Genomic DNA, 13,547 nt, shown 5'->3' with positions numbered 1-13,547 from the left:
CGCTCTTCCAGGCGGCGGAACCTACTTGGTTGGTGCAGAGCTCAAGGCCTGTCCATTCCTGAGGAGGAACAGCACAGGAGAACTGTGCTCCAGGTAATGTCTCCTGCCTTTACCTGGCCTTGCCAGTCAGATGTATTGACAAGAATGATGTTTTCTGGCAGCTGGTCGTCAGAAACCAGGATGTGATTTAGTTGATCATACACTGTTTTCCGGGGGATCTGGAAATAAAGACACAGAAAAGAGAACAGTAAGAGGTGTCAGCTCTAACCACCAAGCCACCAGCTCCTGCTCTTGCAATCGATGAGGCGGCTGTGCATGCTGGCCAATCATCCCATCAGCAAAGGCACACTGGGCTGCGGGGACTGACACTGCAGCTTCTTCAATATTAGCCACCCTGGAATTGTTGGCCATTACCCTTTCTGCCATGCACTTTTACTTACATCACTTTATACCAACTAACAGTAGCCCAAGAATCTGAGATTCATAAAAGCCAGGAACAATCTCCTTTGAGGAGGGAAATAAATGAGTCCCACAGCTAACAAAAGCATGGCACATATGCTGTGCCCAAGTCAGTCCCTAGCAATCTGCCTTATTTCAAAGGAGTAATTCCTCAACACATCCCTATTCATTTCTCATTCTAACAATCTGTTCCAGTGTTTTCAGTTTACGGCTGGCTGACAAAGCTACAAGCTGGCAAACCCCAGCAGACTGGATGGAAGATACAATTTTAGCCAAGACATAAATTCCCTCCTTCCTGAAGCTGCGGGGCCCAGTTCCTTCCCAGCAGGGACAGAGCTCGAACCAGAAGGAAAAGGACCACAGGAGACAGTGGAGAAGAGGAAAAGCTCTGAGTGGCTGGAGAGACAGCAATGCTATTCACACCTGTAAGTGGTGCCGGGTGTCTGGAGAGCGCTCATTGTCCAGGCTGTTCGCTCTCTCATTCTGTGGCCTCACTGGCTGCCTCTCCTTCAGGGATGTGCTTCTTCCCCGGCGCCCCGTCTGCTTCCCTTCAGACCTGATGGAGAGATGTGCTTACATTTCCAGAGCTGGCACAAATCTGAGTGAGATACAGCCCCCAAATCCCAATCACCCAGTCTGGCAAACTCAGTAATATCAGCAGAAGCACTGGGGAATTCTGCACGCAGATCTGAGCTAGCCTGAGACCTGCTGATGCTGCTTCTGACAGTGCACAGCGCACAGTTCAGCACATTCCCAGGAGTCCCAGGATGACTTCCACAGCCTATGCTAACACCCACACCACCTCTCTGCTACTGCTACACCAGCATAATAAGATCCAGCCAGGCAAACTGCAGTCACACACCCCAAAGCAGCACAGAGTACCTCTGAGTGTTCATTTATCAAGTGCTCGAGACCCATCACTTAAGTGCCCAAACATGAGGAGGGTGTCCTTGCAGTTTAGTGCCTTAAGGCCATCCTGACCAAATCCTAGCATGCTGTCCGTGACTTCCTGAGCAGCTCTGCAGCAGGCACAGCGCTGTCCCCCTGTACCTGGTGGATGGGATGATGAGGGACTCTGTCTTTGTGATCTTCCCACTGGGTGGGAGCTTCTCCACAAACACATCTGGAGTGGGGAGTTCAGCGTCCTGGACTTCAGCTTGCTGGTTAGACTCCTGCAAAAACACAGGGAACAGAGTCACCAGGAAAAAACCCTCCCCTCTGTCTCACCTTGGGAGCTTAGCTCCATCTGGGGCACATTGAGCCTGCCTCTTCCAGACATGCTCCTCACTGCCAAAAGGGAGAAGCCAATAGTGGCTATCTGGGGCTCCCAGTTGCCAGCTCTGCCTCACAAGGGAGCTGCAGGTAGGAAAGGTGTTCAGATATGCTATTTGGAACAGGGACTCTCACAGCTCAAAGCCAGGGACATGCCTCCTCACGCAATGCAGATTAATTCAGCTTACCCAAACGAACCAGCTAAGAGAGAAAGACATGAGAGAAGTGTTACACACCCCATGTTCCCAGCAGAGCAACTTGAGCTTTGGGATTTTTCCCTCAGGACCAGCTTGATTTCTGCCAATTCAGCTTAAAGTAATACTTCTGTCTGATAAAATGAAACAGCCTGGAGCATCCTTTACATGCTCAGTAGCAAGCTTTGGGCCAGCCTTCCTCAGGCTGTTTGAACAGAAGGTCAAATAGAGCATTTCACCTGCAAAATGCTGAAAGACAAGAACCTCCAAACTAAGATGAGAAGGAAAACTCAGTGTTATCTTCACTGCAGCTGCAGTTACCCATGGAAGTTGTGTTGCATGTGCAGCTATATGGACAGACAGACACATGCCACAGAATGCAGCCCACAGCTGACACACAAACTGACAGGAGGGAAGTCAATAAGTGCATTTTCAACTTACATAAGGGACAGTGTCAGAAACACTGTCGCCTGCATGTTTGGTTCCAAGACTCTTTGTCTTTTCAGGCACTTCTACCTGCTTGAGAGAAGAAAAATCCTCAGGAGGTTTAGCACCAAGCACAGTTTCCAGCCACACTCTCTGGGTCAGGCTGTTCAGAAGAGATGCTTCTCCATTTAAACATCACATAGCTCTGCAGGATGGCCAGCAGTGCTTCCTGGTCACACCAGGACTGCACACATTAGTGTGGGATGTGGCCAAGCTGATGCACAACACACAGTAGAGGCAATGAAGTGCCCTGAGATGGGACTGACACTTTATGCCCCTCCACGAGGGAATGGAAAAGCAGTTGAGCTGCCCCTGACCATTCACTATCAGCCACCAGGAAAAGTATCCCAACAACAGTAAAGAAAAGCTTCCTCCACAGACTGCTAAGAAGACCCTAAAACTCCCAGGCAACACCTCCCATCCTGGCAGTCATTTCAGGCACATGGGAATCTGAAGCTATTCGTACCATCAGCAAGTATTCAATACATAACCCAAAGATGCACCCTTGAGTTAATACAATATTTGCTTTAAAAAGAAAACAAAACAAAAACCCCCAAACCCCCAAAAAAACAAACGTGTTTTCTTAGCAGAAAATTTGTATCTCTGCATCCAAGTCTTTGGAGGGAGTCAGAGAGGGTGCTATAATTTACACATGCAAACAGAGACAGTGCAGGTCTGTTACGTGCAGATAGGTAACACCTGAAATGTGACTTACAGGACTCGGTGGCTCTCTCTGGCTCCTGATGCTGTGGATGCTACCAATTTCTGTCTGAGAGCTGGAGTGTGACAGTCCTTCAAAGTAAGGTCTGAATAAGAAAAGTAAAACCCATTTCTTACTATCAAAAACACTGACAGGGCAAGTCCACCACATTCATAGCAAAGCAACACGACAGTTTCCAGAGGATCTTACTGGTCCCCAATGGTTCCAGTAAAACAGGCTACTTTTGAAAGGAGAGGAAGGTGTCCAGGACAGTAAGAGAAGCCAAAAAGCCCAGGGATCCCTGGATCTCGCTCTTGACTGACATACAGCAAGTAGAATTACTGCTTCCCCCCACACCCCAACACTCTGCTCCTGGGTAAGTGATGCTTGGTGCTAATATGCATTTTATTTGCAGGTTGCATCTGGATTTGGCTGCCAGCCCTAGGCTCCAATTACACATTTGTTCAATAAGGTAAAGTAGCACACACAATCAGATTGTGCTTCTACTCAAAAGGCAGCTCATCACATCAGGCTACAAGACTCAATTATAATGTAAGGCACTGATTTTTTGTTGTTGCAGGAAGAACCTGCCTATGAGCCATCAGCATTTATCACATCCTCTTCAAGATATGCACACAAGAACTGCACACAGGAAACTACAGAGTGTCTCCCCAGGACCAGACACATTAAGTTCTTACTCCAGCATTACTCCAGCAATCACATATCCCAGAACAGTTAGCTCCTCAGCTCCAGGGAACAGGATATGAACTTTCAGTGTGCAAAGTAAAGCATTTTGGCTTGTTTCAAAGCAGCTGCTTACCACAAAACATCGCTTTTCAAATCCCTTCAAGGTAGGGCCTACCAACTGCTTGATATCTTGGGTTAAGCACCAAACACCTTTACAAGCCACCAGCCCTATCATTTACCAACACTGCCCCAGTCTATCCTTGACATCTTCTTGCTCACTGATACAGAACAGGTCATTCCAGACTCAGAATCTGTTCTTAGCCCAATAAGGTAATGCGACATTAATGAGGATATTATGACACCTGGTAATTAGCAGATTTAGCAGATGCTGTACTGACCAACTGCAGTGGTCAGTGCCATAACTCTGTTTCAGAGCCATCAAGCACTGAGGGCCTGAGGATGCAACCACACACCAGTCAGAAGGATGAGTGCAGCTCAGTCTCATGTTCTCAGTCTTTATTGGGCAGAGATGTGACACAGCTCTGTTAGCTCATGGCTCTGCATCTGCTCAAGACCCCAAGCCAGCAACCCCCAGCTCAGCTCCACAGTGCTGGGACTGACCCACACATCACTGCCCACACGAGCCCTTTAAAAACAGGCTTGAGCATATCAGCATGTGCTGTAGTCAATGCCTTTGGGCCCTGAGGAATTCATTTGTTTCCTGCAGCTCTGCTTCCTTAATCCCTGCAAAGACTCTCTTTCCACACAGGGTATTATTACAAGAAAGGTCTTTCCAGAAAGACAATGTGCCTTGTTCGTCCCCTCCTCTACTTCTGCCTTCGCGTACATTACCTTCCTGTTTTTACTACCTCTTCAAAACACTGTGTACAGCTCAATTCTCTGCCTGCCTGCCACCAACTCCTTCCCCTGTGCTCAGGTGGCAGGGCAGCAGAACATCTGCAAAGGGAACAAGGAAGAACTGAGACTGAAGGGAAGTTAGACTCCACACACACAGCCTCTAGATCACAAACTGTCATTCCCATTCTAACACCACCATGTCAGGGGAAAAAACAGAGGGGAAAAAACAGCATGGAAGGGTGGGAACGACACCAACATCTGGCACTGTACACAGTCTCTCTCTGGCCCAGCATAAGCTGCCTCACACTTACTTTAACTTTGGCTTTGGAGTGCTCAAGACACTGTCATCATCCTCCATTTCTGGCCCACTGTCACTGGGATTCTCTATATCCAGCGTGTCATATAGAAGGTCCAAATCCTCCTCCACCTCTGGAACATGCTCTGCTGGGTCCTGCTCTGAATCCAGAACCTACTCAGGACAAAAACAGGTATCACCAACCCTCCTAGGAGCCAGACTGAGGAGCCTCCTAGGAATGCAGTACACCAGTCCAGGGAGGAAGATTCTATTCCTGGAGCTAGGATACTGTGTCCAACAGGAGCATTAAGTACATGAGAAATGCTTGTCTTGGATCAAGCTTGTCAGTGCCTGGTTAAGCAGGAGTTACATATTGGAACAGGCATCCATGAGCATGCCATTTAACCATTGGTTATGTCCATTATTCAACCCTATTCTATAAACAAAGCTTTAAAAAGGCTCCAAAGGAGTCCCAGTTTCCTTAGAACCAGTACAAAATTCCAGTATTCCCAACAATGTAACCTGTCTTGGGTTTTACTGAACAGCTGCCCGGACACCTCGTGATTTGATAGCCAAAAATGTCCACAGGAGGCGCCTGAAACCTGGACGAGGACCCACCGCCACCGACAGGGCAAAGAGAACACACATACTTCACACTGAACTTGCACGGGTTGTTTCACATATAGCCCGGAGCAAGCAGGGGCTGTGCCCAGGCCAGAGCTTGCTTTTTGGGTGGCAGCTCCAGAAAAGCAGCAGCTCGGCTGTCTGAGCCCTCAGCTGTGGGTGCTGACTCTGCCAAGCTAACTTGGGAAGAACAGCAAAGCTAACAGGACTCTTTGGAAGAGATAGGAAGCACGAGGAGTTACTCACTCTTACCCACAAGCACAGAGCCATGCAGCCAAACGAGAAGTTAACTGGTTTTGTATTATATACTTAATGTTACACTGGTTTCTTGGGTTTTGGATCTGTTTCATCCTTTTCAGCTCTGATCAAGCAGCTGACTTGTGGATCTGAGCTCCCTATCCAAGTTTTTCATGTCTTTCCTGCTTGTTCTAGTAAGGTGATCAAACAGGCTGGGATTTAACTTCGCAAGCAATATACACCATTTGGACTATTTGCCTTTGAACGGCTCAAAGATAATTTCAAAGCATTCTGCAAAACTAATGGGTATGCACATGGCTGCCAAAATCTGCTTTTGATAAAACTTCATCTAGAAAATGTTTGCTGACATTTAGAAATTGGCCCTCAAGCCTCCCTGCAAGGCCAGGGTGTAAGGAAAGGTCACATCCACTGTGGACTTGAAAACAAAATGAAGGGAACAAAAGGAAACAGGAGAGTGTTCCTGAAGACTAAAGCAAGATGCACCAAGCAGAGGGCAGCACACAAGACAGGAAGGTTTGCAGAATGAATTACTCACCTCATCAGACACTTTAAACCTCTTCAGCAGTGCCACAACCTTCTGTTTGAAGTTTTGTTGCTGCAAGTTAAAGACACTTTTACATAAGTAAAGCATTAAGTGAGCTGTTTTCTCCCAGTCTTGGAGAAGCCCAGACACATCTGACACTGGTGGCTACACTGCTGTTTCAAATCAAACACCACCCGGCACCACAGACCACCTCTCTGCTGTTCTTACACTGAAATCAGCTTTTCCACACCTATGATAATTTCATTCCTGAATTACCACAAACTGATAGGTCCCACTCCAACAAGCACTATAAATCTGAAAGATGGCACACTGCTTTTGGTTGGATAACAAATTTTATCTGCCATATCACCTCCTGTACCTTTTTGATACGTTTCTGGAAAACACCTGACAATCACCTTTTCTGACTCTTAACAAGGATGAGCCAACAGAGACAACTATCCACTGACCCACAGAACAAATACAATTTCTACCACCAAAGCATGGGAGGTTTTTTTGCAGGAGCTTGCATGGCAGGTTCATTTATTTCACTAGCAGCACTGGAGAAAGAGAAGTTGTGGCGCTTATCCATAGCACTTTCCCCATCATGCAAATGTTTCCTGAGCCATACTCCCAGATCCTGGACACAGTGGGAACCAAGTCCAAAACAACACAAGGTAAACTGCTGCACTTCCTTTGTGTTTGCTTACCCCCAAGAGCTCCCCCTCTTGCAGGATCAAACAGCTGAGGTTTGCCAGGAGCTGCCCAGCCCTTCTCTGCTGGTCACTGACAAAACTGATATGCACACTCTCGAGAAGACAAGAAGGGCCCAGGTCTTAGTGCTGGTACAGAGCATTTGAGGTGGCATCCTTGTGTCAGGAGGAAAGGGAGAAGGAAATGGCTGGTACCAGGCCACTCTTAGGCGAAGAAAGTTGCTCATTTGCTGACTCTCCTGTATCTCACGTGCTCTTGCAAGCCCAAATGCCTACTCCTAACTCTGGCCTCAGACACTTCACACAGATCCCAAACTGCACCCTTTATCTCTGAATTCATATGCTGCAGCTGCAGCCACCTTCTAGACAGCTGAAGTTTAGGTGAAATAAATCCACCACACTCTCCCAAGACAGCTCTGTTTCTGTCCCCAGTGCATCCCTGAGGCTGAGATGCTCTCACAATAGTGACAGTTCTCTGGCTCAGGGTGTCAAGCAAAACCATCCATCACAACACCTTGGACCAGCTCAGCAGCCCACGGAGAGGGGACACTCAGCATGCAGTAGCTAAGGTGACATGGCAAGAGCTGTTTGCTGGCCTGAGCGGTTTCACAGAGAGAAGATCGGGTTTGGAGCTGGGCTGATGTTAACTTAACTGGCATCACCAAACCCAGTTTTGCACCAGCTGGAGATTCAGCATCAGTTCAGAGGTCAGGGCTAGAAAGACATTCCTATTATGAGTTCCTTGCTTAATAACTAAGTGGTGGATTTTGTCCTGACTGGTCACTGACATTTCAAAACAATATGGACACCAAGGATATGAACCAGCACACTCCTGGTCTCATAGAAAGGATTTTTATAGTGACAGATTCAGGACAAAATAGGGTTTATTTCAGACCTCATCAAAACATGGATTTCAGAAACAGCCTTAGAAGTGGTAAAAGGATGTCCAACTTTTTCCTAAAACCGAAACCAAACCTAGCCCATCCTTGGTGATTCTGAGTTATTGTCATCATGGACATGCATAAACACTTGTGAAAGCAGAAAGCTGAATCATTGTGTGGTCAAGCACGAGTCCCTGCTCCACACAAGTGCAGCTTTGCAGGCACACTCATGCTTGTGAGAGGGTGGATAGCCACATGCATCTTTCTAAGTATATATATATATATATATATAAAATATCCAGGTACTTCTTTTGCCTCAGCACCACATGCACCACCTGAAATTTCTCTACCAAGCTCCAACCCCTGGCTAAGCCATTTCATTTTGAGAACTTCCTGCTGGCCTCTCCCACGCAGAGCACAAATAGGAGAGCTTTCCTTCACTTAGAGCTTCTTTCAGGACTTACATGAGCACGGATCCTGCAATGGCTTCTTCATGGGAGTGGAATTTCATACACTTGCATGATTTTTGGAGGTCCTTAACCTTGCACACACCTTGGATGGTCCTGGTCCCTGAACTGGCTGCTTTTTCTAGCTCTTCACATGCTGTGACCATGCCCTCAAGCTCCATGCTGGGCCAGCATGTCTGGTGCTGCTGCTCCCACAAGCCACATGCACTGCACATCCTGGCCAAACCCCATCAGTGTTAGTAGAACTAATTTCCACCGACCCTGGTTATGGACGTCGTTCTTACTATCGATCTCCGCTGCTTCTTGGGCTTCCCCAGCTCGTACTCATCATCATCCAAATCCTGAACAGAAAGAGGATTCCTGTGTTACCTTCACGATTCTGTGACACATGAGCATTTAAGTGCTAAAAATGTTCCTTCTGTGAAGATGAACCTGCTGCTCTGTCTTCCAGACATCCAGCATTTGCCTTAATTGCAGTTATGATGGCAGAGGGAAAAGGAAGTGAAACAGGTCTGCAGGGACAGGAAAAAGAGCTTGGAGAAGTAAAACAGCCCTAGTTCTACATTCAAGGAACAAGGACAGTCACAGCCCCGCATTTTGGCGGGTCCCTCTCTCAGTACCCTCTGACAGGTGAAAGGCACATGATGCCAGAGTCTGAAAGCAAATTAAGACCCAAACTCAAAAGCATCTCACATCTAGTCAGGGGATTCTCCATAAGGACCAGTTTTGCAAAAGGTATTAAAGACTAAAGACTGCCTCAGACCCCACTGGGCCTTTAGTTACAGCTGGGGATCCAGTTGGGCTCTTTGAATCCAATGAGCACTACAGAAGCAACCAAATGATCCCCTGACCATTAAGCAGAGAAGCACAAGGATGCCAATGTTTTTTCAGGGAGCTCAAGTCCAAACATGTGAACAGATAAATCACAGCATGGTAGAAGAAATGAGTTACTGTGCAGGCCTTCTCCACTGCAGCTGAACACTTGGTAACAGTCTCGCACTGGCGTGGTTTAGATACAGAAATAGACTTTTAGTTTCAAGCACGAGCCGGGAGTGCACATGCTCCACTGAGCCCTCACAGGGAGAAGCCATGCCCTAAACAGTACCTGGCCCTGTACGGCATCATCACTGGCCTCCTGCTCAGAAGAGAAGCTCTCGTACTCTTCCTCGGAATAGTTGTCTGAAAGGGAAGGAAAGAGGGGAGAGATCCTGTGAAACTCTTTTAAGGTGAGGGCATGGTCTCATCTCAGGAGCAGAAAAGGCCAACTAAGTCACAAATCAAAAAAGGAGGCACACAAGGAGAAGATAAACTAGCAGGCATCTCTCTGTGCTAGAAACAGTGAAATGGGAACTGTCTCGAGGAAAGGAATATGGAGAAACACACCCAGTAAGAAGGAAGGATCAGGACACAGTAAAGGCTCCTCCTCCTTTTACCCTAGAAAGAACCACCTGGTAGACAGCAGCAAGCAAAGAGGTTTCTCCACATGGGAAATTACTTCTGCCCCTAACATGGGCATAACTGACTTAAAGGGGCAAGTAAAACATGACAGAGTCTAAAACCTTTATGGAAATGACACTTCAGGTGAGCTGCCTGGCCCCAGGCAACAACACACAAACACCTACATGCACTCCTTCAGCAGGTCACTCTTGCAGCAGCAAGCAGAGGGCTGGTACCACATAAAAACATCATCACAACTATAAACCCAGTGACTTCCCTATACAGTGCACAACATCATGGATTTACACTCACTAAGCCAGGCCATCATCCACAGCAAAACATGTTGCAGGTTTGCAGGTCTTATCTAAAATTAATCAAACTTACTGTACAATAGTCAAAGGAAAAAGAAGATGGAAGAGTAGCTTAAATGTAAATCTCCTGAATACAAGACTGGTAGCCAGGTGAGAAGCTACAGGTTCTCACCACATCCACCAGTAATGCTGGGAGAGCACTGGTGAGAACACAGCCAACCCTTGCTGGATGGCTCAGGTGTGGTGTGGCATGCAGGAGAAGCTTTGATAATTCAATCCCCCACTCCTGTCACAGCTTACACAGCAACACATTTGCAAAGTTGAGTTTTCTTTGCATTGATCAGTTACAGACACAGCAACTTGTGCAAACCAGTGCTCATTTGTCCCAGGAAGCATCCAAGCCCAGGAGGGGTTTAACTCCAGCTAGTTCAGGAAAACACTGGTCCTCAGAGAATGTGGTTGGACTCTTACCTGTAGACTTGATTTTCTGGCTGGCCTGCATAGTGCTGTCCTCATGGTCGATTGGCTGACTTGATAAAGAGAAGATCCAGATTTCTGCAACCTTCAATGGAGCCTCTTTGATGTTGCTGAAAAGGCTCAGAACCTGCCCACCTTCTGTAGGGTGCTGCATGACCTGGGACAGAAATTAAGCAGTACAAATCTGCATTTAAATGTCATTTGCATACTACAAGAGTTATTTATGTTAATAGAGTTACTCTAGATTTCCAAGACCTTGTAACCACAGGAACCACTTGCAGGCAATACACAAGGCTAGTTGAGATTTTATCTGACTCCTAATGAAAGTGATGGAAGGAAAGAAAAAAGCATTCTGAGTTGATTAGCTCATCCTTGAAGCAGAGTACTTGACTACCTCGTTACTACGTATTTGCTTCCCCAGTACAGTACTGATTTGAATTATCAAGTTACCCACCTTCTGAACACCTAATTAAGGAACTTTGTTTGTCTTAAGGTTTTGAGCTGGTAAAAGCAAAAATTCTTGGTGAGATACAGATGTAAAGTGTTTCCTAAGGCAAAATATCCCTGCTCCAGAGAGCATGGAAAACACATGAATCTCAGAATGAACTGGCCACCACCCTGACGTAATGAAGCAGCAGGTCATGAAAAACAAGTCAATGGTGGAGGCAGAGGGGCATCTTGGTGCAGGTTTCTCCTTCCTTTGCCACTCACAGCTCACAGGTTTCTCCCCAGAATGTAAGTCTTGTGTTCTTCTCCTGACCCACCAGAGTGAGCAAGCACATCCCCACACCTGCACATCAGCTTCCCAACACACACCAGGCTGCTTTGTCAGCTCCTCACACGGACCTAACCAGACCTGAGCTGATGAGGAACATATGTCCTCTGCTCTGAAACTGCCCACTCTCAACTCCAATTCACTGCTTTGTTTCAACAGCTAAGAGAACTTTTAAAGTTTTTTTAAAGAAATGAGTCAGTGCAGTTTAGGGGTCATCTTCCTATAAACTCCAAACAGGAAGGGGGGCTTGTAAAATCTGTTTTCCTGAAGACTGCAATTTCATAAATATTCCAGATGAGCTGGAGAGCAACTATTCCCTAACATGGTGAACCTTTGAACATTTTTGACCTTCTAACCCCCAGTCAGCTGACATTACAAACAGACATAAGAAAAACCACATGTAGCAGCAGCAAATGCCCAACACTTAGAAGTTCACTGATGACTCTAATTAATGGGCCCTCATGTTTTCTGCCTTACAGCACTATTTACTTTTTAGTTCTCCAGCAAATCAAACAGTACAGGAAAAATGTTAGCTGCAACACCACACATTTGGCCAATTCAAATAAGGAGTTCACCTTTCACTGCAAGACTGAGAGAAGCTGAATTCACAAGAGAAGTAGTCTTTAGAGTGAATTATTTAATGTAACTCACCACAGCATAACACAAGCTTATTTTGGATGAAAGTCGGTTGTTGACAGAATGCAGTCTGATGAAAAATACTGGTGTTAAACTGAACTTGCTACTGCTAAGCCCATTTCTAAACACTCAGAAACTGAAACAGCAGAGGTTAAACAGGGCATGAAATAACAAAGCATGGACCTATGCCATTCAGAAAGCCTTAGTGAATAATTTAACCATACTTGACTCCAGCATTAATTTTATCATTTACTTCTCATGAATAGAGCTCCACCTAAATTACCAACAGCCATGAAATAACAATGACAAAGTGTTTTTCAAGCAAAATGAGAGGAATTACTTAATCCTGAACTCTTATACTGTGACACTGAGAAGCACAGCAAACCTTGCTTTAACATTACCATTTCTCAGTGTTGGAAGGCTTGCCCAAGTGACTCTGTCTTGTTCTGCACTTTTGATCTGGACCCCCTAAGTCTAATAAAGCCACAAAACAATAACAAAACCCTCAAAAGGTCATAAGCTATCCTTGTGAAAGCTTTAGCTATTAAGATATGAGGCAGAAAACGCTCAGTATTATTACTCAGTAATAAAATCTGGTTAAAATATTGCCCTGTGAATATTGATTACAGCTATTAAAACAGCTATTTGAAATCCTGCCAGGTACTTCTCAATGAGGAAAGTGACAACAATGGGTTTGAAGAGAAGAGAGAATGTCCACGTGTGTAAACAGACCATGTGAAGAGCAGCTCACCTCAGCCATGTTGATACACCCCACAGCCAGGGTCTTGTAGCCTAAAATGGTTCGGTTCTTGTACCGCTTCCGCCGCTGCAGCATGATCTGAAGCTTGTTGCCTTCTCTCTTCAAGAAGTGAGGGTACTGAGGTGGGAAACACAATGGAAAAGTTTGTTTTGTTTCTTGACAGTATCTCCCAAGCTTCACAGATAACCTCCATTCCTAAGGAATAACCCCAGGGCTTTTCTAATCGCCGACAGCTCACTCACACTCAGTGGGCAATCATTATCCCGAGCAAGACTTTAGCTCTGCCCAAACCGCTCAGACAACCACTCCAAAAACACAATCCAGGCACACAGAGGAGCTGTTCAGTTTGGGAAGGGCTGGTTCCAGGGAGATGAGCAGCCTCCAGGAGACACTTTCCCCAACAGCTGAACAGAGGTTGCCCAGAAGTGGAGCCTGAGGTGCTACTCAGGGGCATGGGCTGCCCTGCACAAACAGTGGGCAGTGGCAGGCCCAGCCACAGACCCTCACGCTCTTGGCAGGACACTGCCTTCCCTCCAGCACAAGGACACTTCTCAAGTGGTTGTATTTTAAGTAATTGAGTCAAGAAAAAAACGTGTCCTACTGCCAGGTTATGTTGCAAAGACATAAATCCTCCCCAGACATGTTCCATACAAGAAAATACATTTGTTTATACACCTCCCCCAAAAAGTCCCCAGGAATAGAAAGCTGTCAAGTCCAGCAGAGACTATTAGGGAAAG

At 46.3% G+C, this 13,547-nt stretch overlaps 1 protein-coding gene across 1 annotated transcript in view; it reads right to left on the bottom strand.

Moving 5' to 3' along the window:
* The window catches only part of PACS2 (phosphofurin acidic cluster sorting protein 2), a 48,491-nt gene that overhangs the window by 28,290 nt on the left and 6,654 nt on the right, over window positions 1–13,547 (bottom strand). Inside the window, exons 3-13 of the mRNA XM_017729681.1 lie at window positions 12,802–12,927; window positions 10,634–10,796; window positions 9,520–9,593; window positions 8,675–8,755; window positions 6,369–6,428; window positions 4,968–5,125; window positions 3,127–3,217; window positions 2,367–2,444; window positions 1,510–1,631; window positions 883–1,015; window positions 114–218 (exon numbers count right to left, since the gene is read on the bottom strand). Of these exons, the coding sequence (XP_017585170.1) occupies window positions 114–218; window positions 883–1,015; window positions 1,510–1,631; window positions 2,367–2,444; window positions 3,127–3,217; window positions 4,968–5,125; window positions 6,369–6,428; window positions 8,675–8,755; window positions 9,520–9,593; window positions 10,634–10,796; window positions 12,802–12,927 (1,191 nt within the window). The remainder of the gene's footprint in view (window positions 1–113; window positions 219–882; window positions 1,016–1,509; window positions 1,632–2,366; window positions 2,445–3,126; window positions 3,218–4,967; window positions 5,126–6,368; window positions 6,429–8,674; window positions 8,756–9,519; window positions 9,594–10,633; window positions 10,797–12,801; window positions 12,928–13,547) is intronic.

The sequence above is a fragment of the Corvus brachyrhynchos genome, unplaced genomic scaffold, assembly GCF_000691975.1.
Source record: "Corvus brachyrhynchos isolate BGI_N302 unplaced genomic scaffold, ASM69197v1 scaffold101, whole genome shotgun sequence".
NCBI lineage: Eukaryota > Metazoa > Chordata > Aves > Passeriformes > Corvidae > Corvus > Corvus brachyrhynchos.
This window is presented reverse-complemented; position numbering and strand designations above follow the sequence as displayed.